We start from the raw sequence: 22,875 nt of genomic DNA, 5'->3' as shown, positions 1-22,875 counted from the left end.
CCCAGGCTTCTGACCTTTATTCTCTCGATGGAGGCTTCCATTCTCAACTGTTGCACTGTCCTCCTGGCCTGGGCGATGTTGTTGGTGCTTGCTGTTTTGCTGGACATCTTCAACTATTGTTTCTACCTGAAACCTGAAAAGAACATCAATTGTTGAAGCAGTCCTAAATCTTTCGCTCCTTAGGGGAAAAGGGTGCACCTTCCCACTTCTCACAGGTAGTTACTAAGATGCCCTTCACCGGAGCTCCTACATAGATCTTTCGTTTGCAGTACTAGTCACCTAATCCGTGCACCCTGACACACAGCACAATGGAGGCTTTCCCAGCATTTTCTAAGAGGGAACAAACACTGGTGGTAGTCGGGGGGCCTCCGGCAACGGTGAGCAAATGCAAGCACAGGCCACATTACGCACGCAGTTTAATATTACTGCTATGTACTTTAGTGGAAGGTTCGATTTTATTTCCTTTTGGCTCTCTTACCCAACTATTACACTGATTCAAGTCCTGGCAACCAAAAACAGTGAAGGAGAGTGCCTCTGGAGAACTTTGCACAAAGGGTGCATTTTTAGGTGCTATCGAGGTTTGCAATCGTTTGAGGAATGTTAGTTAGGCAGATAAGGAAGTCTTTATTCAAGGAAAAGTGGGAACCTTTCAGCTGAAGGATTCTCACTGGCAGACCCATTGCAAGTGTCCAAGGGGATACATGGAGTGGCCTCCAGCCTGGAATACCAGTCTCTCTTTCCCTCCTTTGCCTCTGTCTGGCCTCCTTCTGGGGGCCGGGCCACTTGCTAATCCCATACCCCCACTCCAGGGTTGTGGGTTGGCTCTCCTCTTTGGCCTGACCCTTGGATCTGAGACAGCCACCTGGTAAAAACGTAAAGGAAACCTCCTGGACCTTGAGCTTCAACCCGTCTGCTTGTCCAAGGACATATTCCAAAAGGAAGGCTCAGGGGAGAGCACTACCGGGTGCTTCTGCCATATATGGCTAAGTTCTGTCCTGGCAAGACGGCGACCAGGGGAAAGTGCAGAGCTGGCAGGCCTGGCACCAGTGTGGCCGTTTGATGACTCACAGGAACAGGTGGGCAGTAGGTATGCCTCCTCGTACGCTGCAAGGGCTCAGCAAAGTCTCAGGGCACCCTGGCGCCGGCAGCAAACCCAGGCTGACTCAACCTTCTGGAGGGGCTGCAGTGGTGCGGTCTATCTGCTGTAAAGGCTTAGGACCAGATAAGGTTGCAAAACAGACAGCGAGCCCCAGGCTCCATGGTGTCCAAGCTGTGGTCTACCACAGGTGTTCCACCCGAGTTTTACCTCACGAGGAGTGCTCCCCAGGGCTCAGCGTCAAGACCCGGGTAGGGCCTTGGTCAGAAGCAGCTTTGGGTCAAATGCACAAATAAAACCGTGCTTTTAGCTGCATTCACAATTCTGATATCCAGCCTCATCGGCATGCTGCACATTCCTGGGTTTGAATCCTTCCTCTGCTGCTTACTGGCTGGGGAAGCTGGGCTGGTTACTCGACCTCTATGAGCCCAAGTTTTCTTCTACATAGTTGAAAGGGAGGAGTGTGTCTGAGGAGTTAATTCGCTGATGCACATGTAGTATTTAGCCAAGGACCAAGGCGCTCCAAAAACAGCAGCTGTTCTTCTATTTATCCTTGGAGGTCACTTGTGGACCTGTCTCCCTCCCCCCACCTCCCTGCCAGGGTCACTGAATCCCTGGGATCCTGATGACCGGGCCTAGGGTGGGGGAAAGGGCTAAGGCATCATCCCCTTTTCCAATGCATCCCCAGGCAACTCTGCTGCAGCCCTGCCAGGCAGAATGGAAGGGCTAGTGACAGCCACTGAAGCATCGCCTAGAAGAAGGAAGCCCAGCACAGCGGGAAAGAGGGAGGAGGAATCTTAGGGCAGGGTAAGGTGACCCTGCTTTATCTGAGGCCTTGGCGACCTCATTTCCATACACTCCCCGCCAAGCTGCCTCTTCCTCAGATTCCTGTCAGCCCACCCCACCCAAAGGAGAGGCCTAGGGCCAGCTCCCACCCAGCAGCCTGGCCCAGAGGGCTGCTGTGCTCCTAGGGAAGGCCTTCGGAACGGAGCCTTTGGAATGGGACCGAGGCGGGCAGCAGGCTCCCTGCAAACGCAGCAAAGTGCACGCTCCTTCCATAGTCGTTCCCTGCAGCACGCTGAGCTGAGCTCCCATGCCAGCTGGCCAGGGTTCTGAGGACTGGCCCCCAGCCTCCAGAACGCGAACATGATACCCTTCTGAAGGGCCTGCCTCCTAAGGACTTTCTGAATGTCCCTTTGGGGGAGAATAACGCCAAGCATTCTCTTCTCCTCAGCTTCCAAGGCACGAAGGTTCCAAGGCCTGAGCGAGTTTTCCTGCAACTGCTCCATCGTTCACACGCATCAAGACTAGTCATAACCAGCAGAGAGCTCACAGGCAGGCTCAGTATGTACGATCCTGGGGTGGGGCCCTCTAACATTGGTGAGAAGCCGCAGCCAGTACCTGAAGGACTTTCTTTCTGACTGTATTACCTTCCAGACAAACAAGAGTGAGCAACTGACTGCATGCTGGCAGGTCTCCCCCATGCTGATAGCTGCCCTCCGACCTGCTCCCTCCCTGCCTGCCTTCTTCCCTGCTTCCTTCCCAGGGACTTCTCTGCTTCAGGGAGAGTGGAGCCCTTCCTCCTGTCCCACCAGCTTTTCTCAGGTTCCCCAACTCAAATACAAGTTCTCTTCTCAAAGTCCACTTCCCTCTCCTGGCCTATGTATAAACCTACCCAGAAAACTAGTTAACGTTTAGGACAGGGGTGATTTTCACAGCTTTCCAGATGATTAAACACAAACAATTTCCTCCTAAATAGGAATAGCTCTGGCCAGTCAATTAAATGGGGCATGTGTGGTCATTCCTAGAAAAAGCTGTGTACTGGACCACTGGAAAACAACATAATCTCTCTTATACAACATTCTTCTTATAGAGAAGAATTCTACTGTTTCAACTTAAGCAGCCTCCAGGAGGGCCGTGCTGTTTTGGCTGTTGAACGGCGGTGTCTATGGGAGCCCGAGCTCTAGGCCAGGATTTCCTCCCAAGCTGCAGCTGCTTTGCATCTCCTCACAGGCAGGCTGGGACAGACCAGCCCAGAGAGCCTCTCCCACCCTGTCTGTGCCTTTGGAGGGTTTCTTTGCTCTTCCCTCAATGGCAAGGATGTCTAGCTGGCTGCTTGTGCCACCAGATGGATGAAAAGCTTGCTTTATTCTTACTTTAAGAATCGCTTCCAAGGCAAACAACACCTGATACTTCTGTGGAACCTCAGGGTGAACATGTTGCTTTCAGATGCAGGGCTCTGTGAAGCCTCCCTGTAAGCCTGAAAGCCGGGTGGCTGTTTCATCCTCATTTTAGAGATGAGGCACCTGAAGTTCGAAAAGCTTGTTCCAAGTTCACCCAGCATCTAAGCCTTGAACCGGCTTGTAAGCCTTTCACCCCAGAAGCCACATTCCCCACCGCACCAAGAAGAGGATGCAATTCCAGTTAATCTGACCCACAAACACTCAGGGCAACGGTGACCGTGACCCTGATGACCTGAAGTCCTAGGCTTGCTGACTGCTCTGCGGCTGTGCACCACCCTTCTGGGCCAGAAAGCATCTGTTTGTCTAGTGCCCTGAAAAACAGACCTCCCCTCTCCTTCCTGCAAGCTAAGCAAGAATGTTCTCGCTGTCAGGAGCAGCTAGGACTGAGGTCAGCATCTGGAGATCCTGAGCCACTGGCGCTGGATCCTCCCCTCCCCCGCCCTAGAAGCGGGGAGGCCTGCGCAGACCCCCACTTGGATAAAAACGCGGCTATCGCTTCTGCGACCTTGTTCGCATTTTTACACGTGGCTAGCAGATTTGAATAAACACATGTGCTATTTAGTTATTCAAATACTTGGCATTAGTTCTAATGCTGTTGTTCACCTGAATTCTTAGGTTCCTAGAAATTCCTAGGAACACAGCTTCCCATTAGGGAAATAAGAGCACCTTAATCTTTGTCTGGAGGGGCCTGGAGCAGGGAGAGGGCGGGGATGGAAAGTGTGTCAGGGAGCTCACTCCGTGAAGCAGCAGCTGAATCAGAGGTCTGCTGGGCTGGCCAATAACTGAATCACTGGAGTGAAGCCAATGTTGAGTAAACACACCCCTTCTGTGTATAATAAAAGAGCAGGGTTAAAAAAAAAAAAAAAAACCAGGTTTCCACTTCCCCTCTGATCTTGCCTTCTACTCTCTATGTTTTAATGTCTTACCCTGGCTCTTTGTCCCCCCTCATCCATTAAAGGGGTGTGGGCAGCAATGCCAGTCTCACAGGGTTACTGGGAGAACAAATAAGCATCTCCCCATACTGTACCCTACACACAGCTATTTAAATAAATGCTTGGTCCCTGGGTTCACCGACAAGACAAAAAATCATGCGTTCAGTGAGAAATGAGAAAAATGCACCCAGCAAAGAAGCAAAAGAAGAATTTCAAGGTAGTGTGATAGAGTAGCAATATCTTTCTAATAGGTCTGAGAGGGAGTGCAACTAGACTTTAAAGAACACTTACTTTAGGGGCACCAGGGTGGCTCAGTCGGTTAAGCATGTGCCTTCCGTTCAGGTCATGATTCCAGGGCCCTCTGATCGAGCCCCCTATCAGGCTCCTTGCTAAGCGGGGAGCCTGCTTCTCCCTCTCCCTCTGCCTGCCTGCCACTTCCTCTGCTTGTGCTCTGTCTTGTGCTATCGCTGTGTGTCAAACAAATAAAATCTTAAAAAAAAAAAAATTAAAAAGAGCACTTACTTTAATAAATCTCATGAACATTTATTTTAAATCAGAGCCCACAGGCTGAATGCAGGTAGGTGTGTTTGGCTAGGCCCCACAGAGGGTTAACTCAAGTAAGTGTGTGTGTGTGTGTGTGTGTGTGTTTTAACTTTGAATTGATTGTCAATGTTTGAAAAGCTGAGATATTTCACTTCAAGACAAAGATTTCGGGAAAAGTCAAAATCTTACAAAACCAGGCTGGGTCTGAGTAGTGGCTGCTGTTTTCACATTTGCTGGGACACCTGCCGGTCCCTCTATTTGAACCTGTGACATGGCCTTTGTACCATGCCTTGGACACTAAATTCTGGCGACCCAGGGGACTTAAGCTCACTCCTGCCCTTGCCACTGCCTGGGAACCCATGTAAGCCTCAATTTTCTCATGGGAAAAATGGGGATAATAATACTTTTCTATTTCAAAGGGCTGTTAAGAGCATCAGATAAAATACGCACGTGAATTTAATAAACACGAAGCAGACTCTTGCTGAGAGGTAACTACCTACACCTTCCACTCCCATCCCTGCCGAAGTGCTCTCAGCACCCCTCCGTCCCTGATCAGGCACTGGGAAGCTCCCTACCCTCCCCCTGCTGTGTCCTGAACAGTGGCAATGGACAAAAAACACGACCTCTCCTGGTGTTATCAGTGGAAGCATGCCCCAGCCCCCAACAGACATGCTGACGTCCTAACCCCCAATAACTCAGAATGAACCGAATTTGGAGAGAGGGTCTTTAAAGATACAATTCAGTGATGATGAGCCCAGTCCGGGGCAGGGGGCGATCCAATATGATCGGGGATCCTCACTGAAGAGGGAATTTAGACGCAGATGGGTAGAGAGGGAAGAACACGCTAAGACAGAGGGAGAAGATGGCCCCGCCACAGAGAGAGTGGCCACGGAAGAAACCCACCCTGGTGGCGCCTGAAAATAAATGTCTGCATTTAAGCCACTCTGTCTGTGGTGCTCTGTGACAGCATCCTGAGACAAGAGAGACACTAAGGTTCTCTTGCATCTGAATGACGTGGGCTCTGCCGATGGGGTACATTCATCAGAAATCTGGAAAGTGGAAGTGAGAAGGCCAGTTCTTGCAACTTGGCTGACTTTCCTGCTTCAAGCAGGGTAGTGGGCAGGCTGCATCTGGTGGAGACGGGTACACCGCAGCATGTAATCACCAGCAAGCTGGCGCTAAGAAGCCCTATGGCTACAGCAGCCTCCCGGGTCTCCACTTCCTGCTGGGTCCCGGGGGCCAGTTCTGCACGCTGAGGTCTGGAAGTTGGTCCTGGTCTGAAGTTGAGAACCAGTTCCTCCAGCCCTTCCACTCATTATGCAAGCAAGCACCTCATCCCCGGTGCGAGAGCCCATTCTGCCAGCATTGCCAAGAATGCTTTCTGTTTGTTGTAACTGAACCCTGACTGATACACAATTGTTAAATCTGTTGTTTTGTAATCTGCAAATAACTTACAGAGATTAGCTATGATTTCTATTATAAGGCTATTATTGCTGAACACACCAAACCCTAAGATGTAAAAACAGAGAGATGCAAGACATGAAATTCTTTTTCTCCTTCTCTCCAGCCAGAGCTTGCACCCTGTAAGATCAAGGGTGGTGGACCTGGGACCAGTCACAAGTCCTGCCCTGATCCTGCCCTGTGCTGAGAGCAAAGGGCAGAAAAAAACAAGTTCCTGGCCTGCAGAGGGGAAAAATGAGAGGCAGACATGAGGAAGGGCTGCATGGAGCTGTGGACAACGTAGTTTGGGCTGGGGAAGACACAGTGACTGGAACTCTTCTAAGAGTTTATATAGGCTCAGAATCAGCAAAATGAAGAGGAATAAGGACAGCACTTTCTCAAGACCTCAAGAGAGTTCATCCTCTAAAAGTAGCAAGCTTTTCTACTTGCAGACCCTTGCAAAGTCCTCATCTGGTATCTTTGAGGAGTTCATTTTACCTGCCATCCTGGCACAGGTCCCTGAATAATAATGACGATGGTGGGCAAGGATACTGTTGCTTTAATGATGATTTTTGAAAACTACCACCATTTACTGAGTATGTGCCTGGTAAGTGAATGCTATGAATCATTTCATTTAATCCTCTTAGAGAGAAGTTCTTTTAGCATTTCTGTTTTACAGATGAAACACAGAGAGGTCAAAGTGACTATATTATTTATGCAGCAGAGCTGGGACTCGAGTCACCTGATTCCCAAGGTCATCCTCTTAATCACCACCTATCATGCTTGTCTCAGAACATCCAGAACACAAGGGAGGAATGGGGAGGAAGCAGGGGAACTGTCAGGAGCACTGAGCAAAAGAAGGCATGACCTCCATTTAAAATGAGCCTGTTGCTAATTTAAATAGGTAATCTCCAGAGCAATGGCAGTAGGTGCCCAGTTAAGTGGCCTTGGGAGAATACCTACATGAAGAAGAACTAGAAAGGACTGCCCCAGATTCTAGGTAAGGCTATTGCTAAAGACGCAGGATGATCCCATCACGCCTAATGAAGCTGGTAGGAAGCCACGAGAATGAGCCAGTCTTGGTAATAAATCCGGGAGACTGTTGCAGAGCCTGAGTAGTGGGTTCCTAACTTCACTGTGTATCTAGAACATCTGGAGCACTTGTTAAAAAAAAAATCTGATTCCATAGGTCTGTGGCAGGACCCAAGAATCTGCATTAAAGCTTTCTACATGATTCTGACTTGGTCCTCCTGAGAAACACCAATAATGATTGTCAGAATCTTACCTCTGGGTTCTATCCACATTTATTTTTGCCTGGGAATTAAAATATGTCCATTGAAAAGAATGCCACTTCCTATCTATGCTTAAGTTTTCAACGTTCTGAATAAGCCCCGGAAAATTCTGACTCCTTTTAATGACCTTAACTTATAGGATTAAGTAGCCTTTGGTTTGAAATAGTATCATTTAACACACTTCTTGGCTACAAAATTTACATTTGTTTTCTGAACAGTCACTTCCTTCTGGAAAGTTTCTCCTCTCAGTGATGCTAGACTGTCCTGTTCTTGCCTGTGTCTGACGATGTTCTTTCTACAGCTCTCATTCCTTCTTCGAACTCCATTTTCTCAGGCACTCAGTCCCGGAGGCCTGATGCAGCCAAGTGAACAGGGTTTTGACGGTCGGATAAATTTGAATCCTGGCTCAGCACTTACTACAACTCATTTGCTTCACTTCTCCGAACTACAGTTTCCTCATCTGTAAAATAGGAAGGGATGATAATAGCCCTGACTTCACGGGGTTGTTAGCAGGAGGAAATGAAAGAACGTATGTAAATTACCTGGCACCTGCCTGACCCACATTGGTCTTCAGTCAGGTAAATGACGTTCTACCGTGACGTGAACCATGACCAATGCGCTTCTCATGCAATCCTTTACCACAATTCCATGCTCTTAAATGAAAGCCAATTTAAATGTACACACAAATGGCACACAGGTGCTTTGAACACAACACATGGAAAAGCTGGTGAAATACCACTGGCCGCCCTCAACATTTCTGATGTCCCTTTCTTCAGAGAGTGACATCACATTGTCCCAGTCACTGAGGCATCCTCATGCCTCCATTCCCTTCTCCTAATTCCTTAGACCAAGTGCTAGCCAACAGAAGTCTGAATTTTTCTAGTAGCCACATGAAAAAAGAAGAGAAAAAAGAGAAATTTTGATATATTTTAGATGGCTATGACCAAAGCCAAAATGTAGTCAATGTAAAAAACTGAGATGTTTTACCTTCTTTAGTACTGAATATTTAAAAGCTCAGTGCCCATTTTACATAGATAGCCCATCCTGATTGGGACTAGCCACATTACAACTGTTCACGAGTCACAGTGGCTGCCTCAAGGGGCAGTGCAACCGTAGACCCTGGCATTTTCCAAATTCTCTTGCTCCCTACATTTTGACACACAGTCCATTTTTAGTGCCCCCCCCCCCCGCCCCATTATTCTCTCTGCAGCCATTGCCCCTCCATCGTGGCTCCCACCACCTCAAGTTAGGGCCACCTCATCATAGGACTCCTGCCTCTCACCTTTCTTTCTCCATTCTCATCTCTTCTGATTACTAGACGCTGAGATGTAGGGCTGCTGTTCACTTTTTCTCCCACTGCAAACCAAGGGTTCCCCAGGACCCCATGAAAAGTCCAGAGGGCTCAGCTTTCAATCCTGATCCTCTCTAACATTTCTGCCACTGTAATAAAAATCCTCATCATAAAGGCACTGCTGCCACGCAGAGCTTGCTCTATACGCCAGACCCCAGGCTCCACGCCCATTCCTGTCAATACATTACCCTGCTGAGTTCTCGCCGTCACCCTGTGAGAAGATGAGAAGATGGGTTCTCTTCTCATGGCCATTTTACAAAGGAAGGAACTGAACCACAGACAAGTGAAGTCTGTGCCTCATGTCAAACAGCCATCAAGCTGCTGCTTGGGTGGGATGTGAGCCCAGGTGGTCTGACCGCCGAGGCCAGGCCTGGAAGCTTCCCCGTGACGCTGCTGTAGCACCCAGGGGCTGTCAGCCCACTGCCTGTCTTTTAGTGGGCTGTGTTTACAAGTCCTCTTCCAAGTGTCTATGCAAGTTCTCCGCCCATTTCCCTTGGCCTGTATAAATTCTCTCTTTTAGGCCCTGGTTCACATTTTTCTCTCTTCCAGAAAGGTCTCTCTACTTTTGCTTGCAGTGATTATTCCCTTTATGAATTCCGGCTCCATGCGTCAAGCTCAGGAGTTCAAGGATGCCGAAGGGGTGACCCGGGCACCAAGGGGGGGTGGCAGGGGCTGTGTGTACTCATGTTTCCTCTTTCTGATGTGCAGGTATCATATATGATATATGATATAGCTATCATCCAGCTCTCAAAAGGGTGACACATTTATTTCAGTGCTAATGGTGTGTCAGTTCGTGCTTACTGTTTGTAACTGACTTTGCATGTATGAATATTGTCTTCCCACTGAACTGTGAGAAGTTTAGCTCCATACTAATAGTACCCCAGTAACATTTATTCATCACTTACTGTGTGCCAGGCGCTGTGTCACATACTCTACACCGTTACTCATGTACTATTATCTGCGACTGTAGGAGGTCGGATTTATCATACCTATCAAGACTGAAGCTCAGGACGGTTAAATAATTTGCTTAAGACCAGACAGCTAGTACACAGGGGAGACAGGATTGGAACCCAGATCTCTCCTACTTCAAAGCTACACCCTTAATTACGCAGATGCATAATCCCATACCATCTTCTCTCTCCTATTGACTAATTCCGAGAATGGGGCTTCAATAATCACTTGGCTAAGATTAAGACACGAGATGTAGCAACCAACACACCGACCAGCGAACCTATCACCCTGGGGAGTTTGTGTCGGGTGTTTGTTTTCTTAGAAATAGGATCCACCCCGCTGCTCCTTCCCACAAGTATCCCACAAAATACAGACTGTTCTGAGCCAAAGGTCACCCACCTGTCTGGTTCCCTTCACAGCTCTGCGAGGCCTGGGTGGAGTCTCTGGGACTCCAGTGCACTTGACTGGGTCAGTTGCTGGCACTGTATGAACGCAATTCCAGCGTGGGCTGGCCACCTGTGCAGCCCCCAGATTCCAAAAGCAGGGCTGCTCTGCACCCCCATCTGTGCCCCAAGCAGGTTCGCAGTCAGTGAAGGTGGGTTGCGGGGAGCAGCTCTGTGCCGGTCACCTGCAGACGTGCAGGACCAGCCTCTTCTGCTGACACCAGGCCGGAACCCCGCAGAGGGATGGGTTCACAATCAACAAGGGGTCCGACCTTTAGAAACACATCTTCCTCTCACCCTCATATAGCAAGCCTGGCTGAGAAAGGATCTGCTCCTATCTGTGTGGCTGCCTTGAGGATCACTGGAGATCTTGTCTGTTTAACCACGAGAGAATGAATAAATACATGGGTGGATTCTACAGTTACTTAATATCCAACACAAAAGCTGACAGTTAGAGTGATTTTTCTGTGCCAGGCACTGGGTTATGGGCTTTATTTAAAGTTATTTTATTTACTCAGAAAAAGAAATGACTATCTCTCTAGTTTTTAAAATTTTTAAAGAATATGTAGATCTAGGAAAAATTCTGAATGGATTTGCCCAAAGGGTAGACAAGAAAAGCTCGCTGTCCTTCTACACTAGACTTCCCGAGGTGGTCACTGTTACCAGTTTGCCGGGTTTCCTTCTGAAGACATCCCCTGCATATACAAGCATGACGATTTATAAATCTTAAAAAATGTATATGTCTTTAAAAAATACAAAGGCTCTGTCCCGTGTTTTTTATTCTAACACTCTAATCTGGAAATCATGGTGAAGGTGGTATTAATCGCCTACTTTCCAAATAAGGAAACCAATGCCCTCTGGGATGCCTAGTGCGTAAGGGAACCCTGGGGTCCCTAGCCCTGACTGCACGCTGCAGCCGCCCGCAGGCCTTGTATAGGGAGCTTGCAGGGCTGGAAAGAGGAAGTGGGAAAGACCAGAGAAGCAGAAGACAAAACTCCTGCGTTAAAAGGGCTCATTGTTTTGGGGGGGGGCAAACGGTGCTATCTGACGTGAGAATGATTTCCAAACAATGGAAAAACATATCCAAGATCCAGTTCCATGGTGCCCAGAGGTGCTAAGCATTTGCGAAGAGAAGCAGTCTCAGAACAGGGAGTGGCCCCACTGGGGAAGTCCCGTAAAACGGGTGAGTCTCCACTCCAGCAGATAGCAACATCATCCCTGGGGACCTCTTAGAAGTGATGATTCTCAAACCCCCACCCCAGACCTCCTGATTCAGAAACTCTGGAGGCAGCGCCCCAAGCAGCTTAGAGTTTGAGAAGCCCTTCAGATGCTCCCTAATGCTGAAGAACCACTGTGTTGGAAGGAGAGGAGTTCTGAATTAGGACTTCCAAACAAGAGGAACATCAGGCTGTTAAATGAATCAACAGGTGGTCATGTAAACCAAGCTTGGTCCACATGCCTGGCGTTATCCAAGGACTAAACTGAGGCCCACGGCCTTCACCTTGAGGAGGTTATTGCTGGCAAAGGACATAGGACCAATCTGCCTAAAGAAGGAGGTATTCCAAACTCCTACCTGTGCTAATGGGTCTGTGCCCCTTTGGATACCCACACCCAGAGAACCTGTCCCTTCCTTTCCATCTGTGTAACCCACTGGGAGTCCTCTGCATCAGCCGTCCCAGACCTGCTACCACCTGCCCTAGCTGAGCAGGGAGGGAGGTGGTCTGTAATGGGGTTCTTTGCCCAGAATGTTCACAACGTAGCTGTTCTATCTTCACTCCTGGTTTCCTGACAAAGCAGAAGAACAGGGATATTTTGGGTTCTGGTCATAAAGACCTAGCATCTGATCCTCTCTAAGCAAGGACATGCCTTCTGAGACTGCTTAGCAGATAGACGTTTACCCACCTGCATGCAGTCCACTCTGACGGACAACCCAAACACCTATTGGGAGAGTTGAAAAGTGTGGCAACAGGCAAATGCTGCTGCCTCCGTTTCCACTTAGGAGGCAACCAGGTAGTCCTTTTTCTTGCCTGAAGATGCCAGCTGCTTGGAGGCACGGAAGGAGTGGATCGAGAGAGAAGGTGAAGAAAAGAGTGGGAAGACTGAGCAGCTCGCTGACATCCACAGTCAAGGCCACGGCTGTGCTGTGTAACAAATATGGCATGTGGGCTACCAGACTGGGGACTAAAAGGCTTAGGATGCCGACAGGATGGACCAAGTCTTGAAAAATAAGGAATAAAAGGCCAAAAAAGCACGACGGATGGAAGCCTCAGGAGCTTGGGGAGAGGATGGTCAGTGGGGATTTGGGCAAGCAGACAGGTGCATGAAGGATACATTTCTTAAATGAATCAATCCTTGAAGGGTAGGGACTGGGTAGGTGGTAGCAAAGGAGTGGAGAGAACTTCAGAATGGATGTTGAGGGAATGTAAGAGTGGGTTAAAGCTGACTCCATTATGTGAATACGAGAGTCCCCAAAGGTTTCTGAGCAGAAGCGACAGGCACAGGGAATATCGGAAAAAGAACGGAATGATCTTACGTTGGATGGAATAGAACTAGGAGACAGAGAAAGAAAAGACGGACTATTGCCATGGAAGGTCTAAGGGCAGACAATGGGGGTAAAGAGCCCAGGCTTTGCATGTCACTCAGTATTGCATGATATTGAATGAATGACTTAGCCTCACTCAACTCCTAGGTTCTCTGTCTATAAAATGGGATACCAAGAGGGCCTGCCTCACAGGATTTAACAATTAATTGGACTCCTACAGGAGAGAGCCTGGCACACGGAAACCACCCAATGTTATCTATCACCATTGCTACCAGGACTTCATCAAACAGAGGAAAGTGACTGGAATGCCGAGAAAGAGCTGGAGACAAGAGTAGGAAATGGAAGAAGGATCAAGAGTTCTTTCTTGGGGCCAAATGGGGACTGACAGCCCAGAGGTGGTGCTTTAGCCCTAGACTTGGAGGGGCATCTGAGGGAAAGAGCAGCACACGTCCGGGGTCTTCCTTGCACAGGCAGGGACAAGAAGGGCAGATTCAAAGGAGCGGGGCAGGGGTGAGGGGAGGTGGCCGCAGATGCTGTCAGGATGGGAGATACCAGACAGCTAGGAAGAGAGAGGGATGTTGGGGATGTAGGGCAGACATTAATGCTATAGAGATAGGCTTAGCTAAAAATACATTCTACCCGGAAGACAGACTAGAAGAGCATACTTTCCATGTGGCTGGTGCTTGGTGGAGAGAATGGGGGACCTTCCGTGTTGTTTTTATGCACTCCCTCAGTGTGTCCATTTTTATTTTTTCGGTCTCAACAGCTAACACTTCTGTTGCATGTCGTTTGCTTGTCAAACATTGTTCTGAGAGCTTTACAGATTCTGAGATCGAGTTCTGAGAGCTTTACTCACTTAATCCTCAAAACAATGCTAGGAGGTGCTCACTACTGCCTTTCCCAATTCAGGATGTTGTGTGGAGGAGCCGGCGCTCCAAAGGTGGCAGCCGGTTCCAGAGTCCGTGCTCTGCACCATGTGTGATGTGTTCACGATGGAAAAAAAAAAAAAAAATGAATCCCAGTATGTGTTACTCAGAAAACCAGGAGGAGGGGCAGTTACCAGTCACTTTATGGGGGCACAGGAAGGAGAGAGCGACCATAGCCCATGGGACTGGGTGAGGAAGGGGTTTGGGGTGGGGGGGCCCCGGAGAGGCTGCTGTGGCACGAAGGGAACGGAGGTCTCACGATAAGGGGTGCCAGAGAGAACTATTAGTTCAGGAACTTCAGCAGTGCGCGTGGGGGCAATTTCGAGAAGTAGCGGTGTGCTGAAGACGAGGAACGCGCTGCGAACTTTGAGGGGTGGGAGGATTGCTTCGAGAGGTGGCTGTCATCTGGGTGTTGTAAAAAGCAGAGGAGGCGCGCTGAGCAACTAAGGAGAGTGTGAAAATGCCAGAGAGGTTAAATGAGGGCCCGAGGGCACGGGCTCAGGTCTGAGATCTGGGATGAGAAAGGGAGGCCTCGAAGACACCGAGGGAAAACAGGGGAGCAGGCACCCAGCAGCTCGGGCCAGAAGCCTTTTTCCAGGTGAGCGACAAAGGGCCGCCAACCAGAGGTGCGCCCAACATCGCAGGCCAATGTCTCAGGCATCGCGCTGGCCAAAGGAAGCCAGGCACAGGAGCACATGCTGTCTGAGTCCACGTGCAGAAAGTTCAAGGCCAAACAAAGTGATGGTGATAGAAACTGGACGAGTGGACCGGGGAGAGGAGATGTATGGAGCAGGACTGGCCACGAGTCTGGGGCTGACTACTGAAGTCAGGCGACAGGTACACGGGACGCCTTCTGCCTTGGTAGATGGAAAATTTCAAGAATTAAAAGTTAAACCCTGTGATCCTAAATACTTCATGGTCTAGAACATGATAATAATTAACACCATAAGAGGAGCTCTGTCATTAAAGAATGGAAGATAGGTTAATTATTATCTACGATTTCCCCGTCCAGATCATGATATAGCAAGTACGTCCAATGTCCACAGTGCAGCGGAAGGACCTGCCTTTTGAGCGGGCGCAGATAGGATGAAGGCAGCCATAATCCAGGTCCTCTGCCCATTTTACACAGCACTCAGACCCCGAGTCCCAGATGCCAAAGTGCAACCCCCAAGAAGCACCGCTCCCTGCATTCACCCTCAAAACACAAAAGCCTGTGGTCCACATACCCATAACCAGTAGGCTAAGAGACATCATAGGACATTTAATTTTTCTTTCTTCTTTCATCTCCCCTTCTTCCATTAACTACAGCAGGAAACACGCTCTACCTCCTCTCAAACCTGTCCGATTTGATAACTGCTTTGAGGAAAAGCAAAATCTATGAAATTCCTAGGGTGACCAGCAAGGTAAACCTGGGCTGGCCCTCAGGGCTCGAAGTACTTGCTGTTTTGTATGCGGGTTCCTGAAGACATCAAAAATAGAAATACCACACTAATTGCACTACTGGGTGAGTGTAAATACTGGGTATTTACCCAAAAATAACACAAACACTGATTTGAAAAGATGTATGTGCCCCTGTGCTTTCTGCAGCATTATTTACAAAAGTTAAGATATGGAAACAACCTAGATGCCCGCAGAGAAGATGAATGGATAAAAAAGTTGCATAAACATCCAATGGAATATTACTCAGCCACTAAAAGAGAATGAAATCTTACCGCGTGCAACAAGATGAATAACCAGAGGTAGTCTGCTAAGTGAAAGAAGTCACTGGCCTTGGCAGCAAGTGACAGCTTTGTCATTTTTCCTCTTCATACTTCAGGAAACAAAAGGGACAAAATATCCCTGGGACTGGGCACACAGCAGGAACTCAAGAAAACTTTACCAATGAAATGATGACAGAAGTCTCCATGGCAGTACCTTAGGTGAGTGGTAAGGGCCTGAACCCAATGTATGAACACCGGAATTTCTGACAAATGGGATTGTGTCACATTATGAAAGGATTCCTTCAGATAATATTTCCCCGGATGCATTATCTACTGGACCAAGAGGTTAAGTCAGAGAAACTCATCGTTCAGCCCGGATTCTAATTAAATGTCAATTAGGAACCATACAAAACATCTCTCCGTTATAATACACCTGCTTCTGTGTCTTGAGCACAGTTCTACTTGGTTTCCAAAATATCATATGAGTCTGCATACTGTCCTCCTACCTCTACTTAGGCAAGGGAGGGTGGGACAGACTTTGGTTTTCGGATACCTGTGACCCCTGGTTTCAAAACCAGCTCCTTCTCTGGCCTCTGGCCTTGGTACACTTTTCCCCTTAAGCATGGCTACGGCAAAGTAGAATTCTGCTGCCACTTGCCCTGGAAACAAAGAAGTACCCCCAGAGGCCTCCGCCGCTTACATCTGCTTAAAGTGGGGGGAAGGGATTGTTTCCCACGGGTAATTCATCTCACGAGAGCCCTTTGGGCATAACACACACTTTCAAGCAAATCCTAATAGTTTATACCTCAATATTAATACTTTTCATCGATTCAGGTATTTAACTGTAAAGTTACTTAAATTTTTCTAACGCTTATTGAATTCAGGGATTAAACTCCTGAGAGAGATGTAGGAGATCAGCACGTAGTTGTTTGTGGTCAAATATGAGCTTTAGAAGGTGGAGTTGATTCCACCAAAAGTTTGTCCCTGGGATATTTCTTGAAGTGTGTGAGATTCTCTGGAACATTTTTAGGCACCGTGTAAGTCAAAGTAAATGCCACGTGTTTATATTACATGTAGAAATTAGGAGACTGATTTTAGTAGACTGAGTAAACGCCTCCAAGTCCTACAAACAGTATTACCTGTCCATGGCAACATTTATAAATGGACAGACTCCGCGATCACATGACCACTGGAGGCCGGGGCTTTCCCTTAAAAATGAAAACCACCCCAAGCTGAATTCTAGGGAAACACTCTTACGTGTCACATGCAGATGCTGCCACACATTTATCGATCATTTCTGCAGTGTAGAACCTGATATTCTATTTCTAATGTGGTAAGCCAGATGTAATAATAATGCTATTAAAAGATGGCAATTTATAAAGTGCTTCCTCCCACAGCATCTCTATGAGATAGGGTTCAATTACTGAATTGTATTTTCATTCTTCCTTATGGACTTGTGTGAACCTTTTGAATTGGGCCTGCAAATTTATGCAATCAGTAAGTAGGCTATTTTTGCAGATAATTGGAAAAACACTGGAATCCTTTTGCCCCATGAGACTCCTGTTTTTTGGTAGCCTGTCAAGTGCTTCCCCTCTTAATATGTAGTGTATATTCACTTATAACAATTACACATGCTTTTTTTTTTTTTTTTTAAAGATTTTCTTTATTTATTTGACCGAGAGAAGAAGAGAGCACAAGAAGGCAGAGCAGCAGGCAGTGGGAGAAGCAGGCTCCCCACCGAGCAGGGAGCCCAATGCAGGGCTCAACCCCAGGACCCTGGGATCATGACTTGAGCCGAAGGCAGATGCTCAACCGACCGAGCCACCCAGGCACCCCTGCCCATGCTTCTTAAAGGGAGGAAAGTATTGATTTTTCCTCTCTTAAATATATCCAATTAATGACATTTTCTTAGAAGCAGATTATACCTGCACTTAAGGTGGAGCAGAGATCACAAAGTGACTAGAAGCTGGATTCCTAATAGGGCTGCCTTTCAGAATCCCCTGGACAGCTCTTTCAGGGCACCCACATCCAAGCCTCCTGAGTTAGAATATCAGGGGTCGGTCCTGGCCCTGCATCTTGAGAGAGCTCCAGGTGATTTGGCTCGTACTCTGGAGAAAGAGCACGGGACTTGAACACAGAAGGTCTGATCAGGTACAATGCCCAGGTCTCTCTGCCTGCTCTGTCTGAATTAAACTAGTGGCCCTGGACAAGTCACTTCCTCTTTCTGGGCCTCAGCTTCCACATCCTTAAGAAGGGAGAACTTATTAATAGAAGTGCTCTGTGCTGCTTCTTTGCTTTTTTTTTTTTTAATTTTTGAAACTGAATGTAGTTATACAATGTTATACTAATTTCTGGTGTACAACATACTGATTCAACTTCTCTACACATTATGCTCTGCTCACGAGTGTAGCTACCCTCTGTCCCCATACAATGCTGTTATGGTACCATCAACCACATTCCCTATGCTGTGCCTGTTATTCCCGTGAGTTCTTCGTTCCATAACTGGAAGCCTGTGTCTCTCTCACTCCCCTTCACCCGTTTTGTTCCTCCCCAATGCCCTGCCCTCTGGCAACCATCAGTTTGCTTTCTGTATTATAGGTCTGTTTTGGCTTTTTATCTGTTGATTCATTATTTTTTTAGATTCCCCATGGTCCTCCCTTCCCTACTCTTCAGAACTACCTGAACCACTGGTTTAAGCTCTTAATACTTTCATGGGTGAAAGATGACCGGGACAGGGACTGCATGTGCCCCCAGAGTGAACTGACTGGGTGACAGTAACTGCTGGATCCAGTGCTCTGGGAAGATCACGCACGTAGTGGAAGGAGGGTCAGTACAGAGCTGCTCCTGAAGCTCTCCAAAGACATTATTCCTGGGGAACCAGCCATTTTCAAACCAAGGGGGTCTGAAAGCTGGCAAGTATACAGGAGAGAAAATAGTGTCTACGGGTGTTTAAAAATAAAGCCATGCCCACAAATACCATAAGCTCGCTTTTAGCCAGAATGTTCTGGGAAAGGAGATTAGAGTAAACTGAAATTTCTGGTTGGGTTACCATGTGCACGAGCACACTGTCGCCAGTTTTCAGAGATAACAGCACAATACATACGTAGCCCTGAACATAACTGATGGTTAAGAAGGCACTTCTGTGAAATTTCATGATTCTAGATAAAGCTGAAGAACTCTTTGAACAAGTCCATCTTTTTTTGGTGCTGACCCTGCTGGAAGGTCCCACCCTCCTGACTCTGCCCCCAGTCTTCTCCTGGGGGTATCTTCATGTCCCTGATTGTCCTCTGTCTTGGGGCTGACATCTTCCCCTGTCTGAGCCCTCCAAACTCAGCTGTCCTTGAAGATTCTGCCTGAGTGCCTATTTGTCCTCTCTCCAATCTCCCTTTCATCTGCTCTCAAGGGCTGGCACAGGCTCTTACATGTATATCTGGCCTGGGATCCCCATCCAGACAGCCTGCCTGTTCCTCAGACTCCCCAGAGGCTGGACTCCCCTCTCTCTGACACACAGGGCCTTCTCTGGATTTGGCGTCTCAACCTCCTTACTAATAAAACATCTTTACTCTAGTTATCTAGACTCAAGACTTTAGTTCTGAGACCATCTCCTTTTTCCTTGACATCCAAAGAGGTGACCAGTCCATACAGGTTCTATTTCCCGATCCACATTGACCTTCTGGTCAGCTTGTCCCCTGGTGTGTGCTAGGAGATGACGGCAGTGGCCTTCTTGTTCTTGGTTTCCCCGAGTTCTCCCTCAACGGCTGCTCACCTGTCAGATGGCTGGTTGCCGGCCAGTCATCCCAGATAATGGCAAAAGCTAATCAACAGATAAGAGCTCTGGGGCTTAACCTGATGGTGGTTGGGAATGAACAGCCTGGAGCGGTACCCCTCGGAGATGGCTGTCGTAGCCCCTGAAAGGCAGACTTTGCGGATTCCCAAGGCTCCTTGAAACACGGTATGAAACCACTGCTCTGAGCCGTCAAAGATACTACAGCCAGACAAATCTTCTGAAAATCAGCTTTAGTCACACAGTGTTCCTCAAACACCATGCACCGGTTGGTGGGGATGGAAACTATGGCTGTATTCACTTGGGCAGAACACTTCCACATTGCCATTCTCGTCCTGGATGAACACCAACAGAAATGTGTTCACTGAAAGACATGCATTAAGATGTTCAGGGTGACACTATTCATAATGGCCCGCAAACGGAAATTGCCTGAATGACTGAAACAGGAGAACACTCACTTGATGGCACACTCTACAGCAAACGCCAACGAACAGGCCCTCAGATCCGTGCAGCAATATGGGTGAATCTCACACGTATAATGCTGAGTGAAAGCCAGATTCACAAAAGAACAAAAAGGAGCACACACACAGGAGTCCAGTAAGTACAAAGATGGAGGAGACTAATCTGTGTTGTTAGACATCAGGCTAGAAGTTACTTTTTTTTTTTAAGATTTTTATTTTATTTATTTGACAGAGATCGCAAGTAGGCAGACAGGCAGGCCCCGAGAGAGGAGGAAGCAGGCTCCCTGCTGAGCAGAGAGCCCGATGCGGGACTCAATCCCAGGACCCTCAGATCATGACCTAATCCCAAGGCAGAGGCCTTAAACCACTGAGCCACCCAGGCTCCCCTAAGAGGTTATTTTTGAAGGGGACGGTAACAAAAGGGGCAGGGTGGTCTTTCCCAACTGCTGGCTATGTGTGTGTATTTAGCCTGGGGCTGGGGGTGGTGGCAGAATTATACTTGTGATCTGGGTAAGTAGCTGCATGCTGTACTTCAATAAAAAGTTAAAACAAAACCATCAGCTGCGCCCCATTAACTTGAACCAAACACAACTTTCACTGTGGCTCAGAAACCCATTATAATATGGTTCTCACCCACCTTTCCGGTCTTTTCTCAACTCTTTTTCTTTTTTCCCCTCCATGAGATGCTGTGGGTATTTACATTTTCTGGGCAAAAGGTCCACAGCATTGATCAAAGGGGCCACGTGATCCAAAAGAGGAAAAGACAAATCATCGTCCTTGCGGAACCCGAATGATCTCTGAAACTGAACTCTGTGACTCGCTTTGTTATCTTTAGAAAGCACCCCCCTCCCACCCTCCCTTGCGAGATTCCACCCCTGTTTGCAGGTCATGTCAGGTTACCTCCACTACCAAGTCTCTGATCACCCTCCACCCCAAAACTCCCCCCTCCCTCTCTCCCACAACTGTTTTTCAGGGTCTACTCTGATCCTTTGGTAAGCACCGAGCATGTACAAATAAACAAATCCTCAAGGAGCTTTCGATCCAGGAGAGGGAAAACAGATGTATCCACAAATAACTTCAAGCAGAAAGAAGCATCGGAAGAGAGGTTGGCTGAAGGGGAGTTCAGGGTACACGGTCATTCCCTGTGGCTGGGGGAAATCTGGGCAGGCGTTGTGGGGCTTTGCACCACTGGAGCTGAGAGGGGAGGGCATTAGGCAAAGGCTAGTGTTATGAAAGCTCTGGTGCTGTGTAGGCTAGATAAGGAGGTGCATCTAGAGCAGAGACATTTGAAGTCGTAAGAGATGGGGTCAAAAGACTGACTGCCAGGCCCTTAAGTCTGAATTTGGATGCTATAGGCAATGAAGAGCCACTGAAAAATTCTGAGCAGGGAACGATATAATCAAAAGTGTGCCTCCCTGTTATATCAGATGGTTAGAGATGGTCTGCTCCTCCTCTAGGGGTCTAATACACATCGTGCTGCTTCTGCGGCACAGAAGAGCCTCTTGCTTTGCAATGTGGTTACCTGCATGCTTCGTTTTTGTGCCCCCACCACGGCCACCGGACTTAAGCTAATGCAAGACAAGACGGGTTTTAGTGCTAGCATACTGTTTACACACGGGAGCACTCAATAAATAGTTACTTAACAAATCAATGGGCAATGTCTACCTCAAATGGTTTTTGAACGAATGAGGAAAGAAAGTGGGGGGGAAATGGGAAAGAAAACCACACACACGCCATAACACCAATGAGCTGGACGGTTCAGGTGCTCCACTCAACCTTAGCATTCCAGCTCGACCCCTACACGTTCACTATTCTGAACGACTGACACCTGGAGGAAAACTCTACAATCACAAAGGAGAACGTTTAAAGTTACTTAAGGCCTGCGTGAACACCAACAGAAACGTGTTCACCGAAAGACATGCATTAAGATGTTCAGAGAGACACCATTCATAACAGCCCCCAAATGGAAATTGCCTGAATGACTGAACGTGTGTGTGAACCGGGGGGCCCTCAGCATGAAAGGGGCTATTCTTACATCAGAGTCTGGTTAGAGCTTAGCACTCAGACCGTGGAATGTGGGAATCTAGCCTCACCCTGGGCCCTGTGTCCTGACATCCGCGGCATGTAGGAAGGTGGGGAAAGAGAAGACGGTTTGACCTCTCAGGTCCCTGGGGTTCTTTATCAAGAGAGGATTTCTGGGACAGCAAATCCTCTGAATGCTGCAAAGAAAGGGGCTCTGCCTCCAAATCAAAAGAGAAAGAAAAATCACCCCCTGCACAGCAGGTCCCCGGGGTACAGTACTGCTCACAATAAAGGCCACCAGAAGACTTTTCTTTGCACATCACCACCTTTTACCTTTTGAAGCTCTTCCAATTTGTTATCCCATCTCCCAACCACCGTGTCATTAAATACTCTGTCCTGCCAGTGTATGAGAAAATGGAGGCCGAAGGAAATCTGAGGACTTACCCAAGGCCCCCGGGACTTGAGAACCCCAGGCGCTGGGGCTCCTGACTCTCAGAACGCCCCCCGTCCCCCACTCCATCCCAGGCTTTCTGATGGATCATTTCCACCCTGGTGGGGCTCCAGGGTTTGGGGACGTGGCTTTCACAGGCAGCGAGGACTCAATAGGGGTGGCCCAGTGATAAGGTGCCCATGTCTGTGTGAGCTTGGGGTGCCTCCCTCCAGTTGGTCAGGGCATGGGTGAGGAAGGGGCTTTATCATGGCCCAAGGCAATTCAGGGGAAGTTGAACTCTGGAGAATCTGAGCAGCTTGTGTAGCTTCCCCAGGGAAGGTATGAGGAAGGAAAAGCAAAACACAGCAGCACCATCTGCAACGGCCCAGCCTGGGAAGCCACGGGCTGCGGAGGGTACCCTGCTCTGTGACTGGAACTGGCCCATTTTCTGGTCTGTTCTGGATTTCCTTCCTTTTTACTGCAACACCTCTCAGTCAGTCAGGCGAGACCCACGGTTGGCCACCACTACTCAGTCTTGCCCTATTTATGGAACTAACTTGGGTATTTGCCTTTTATTACATTCTTCCCCTTTTCAATAACAAAAGGAGTATATTGAGACATTCAAACTATATGCATGACCATGGAATGAAAAGTTAAAACTCCTTCCTTCTAAACTCACTTGGAAGAGGTACCCACTGTGCACAGTCTTTCCTTCCCGG

The 22,875-nt window shown here is 48.2% G+C and overlaps 1 protein-coding gene across 5 annotated transcripts in view; it reads right to left on the bottom strand.

The window, feature by feature from the left end:
* The window catches only part of LOC116600848, a 131,628-nt gene that overhangs the window by 5,694 nt on the left and 103,059 nt on the right, over positions 1-22,875 (bottom strand). For all 5 annotated transcript variants that reach the window (XR_004289833.1, XR_004289834.1, XR_004289835.1 and 2 more), the window contains one exon: positions 15-133. Coding sequence is in view for 2 of the 5 variants with exons in the window: in XM_032361222.1 (XP_032217113.1) it covers positions 110-133 (24 nt within the window). In the remaining 3 variants the exon portion in view is untranslated. Of the gene's footprint in view, positions 1-14; positions 134-22,875 lie in introns of those variants that run through there.

This window comes from Mustela erminea, chromosome 10 (genome assembly GCF_009829155.1).
Source record: "Mustela erminea isolate mMusErm1 chromosome 10, mMusErm1.Pri, whole genome shotgun sequence".
Classification (NCBI taxonomy): Eukaryota; Metazoa; Chordata; class Mammalia; order Carnivora; family Mustelidae; genus Mustela; species Mustela erminea.
This window is presented reverse-complemented; position numbering and strand designations above follow the sequence as displayed.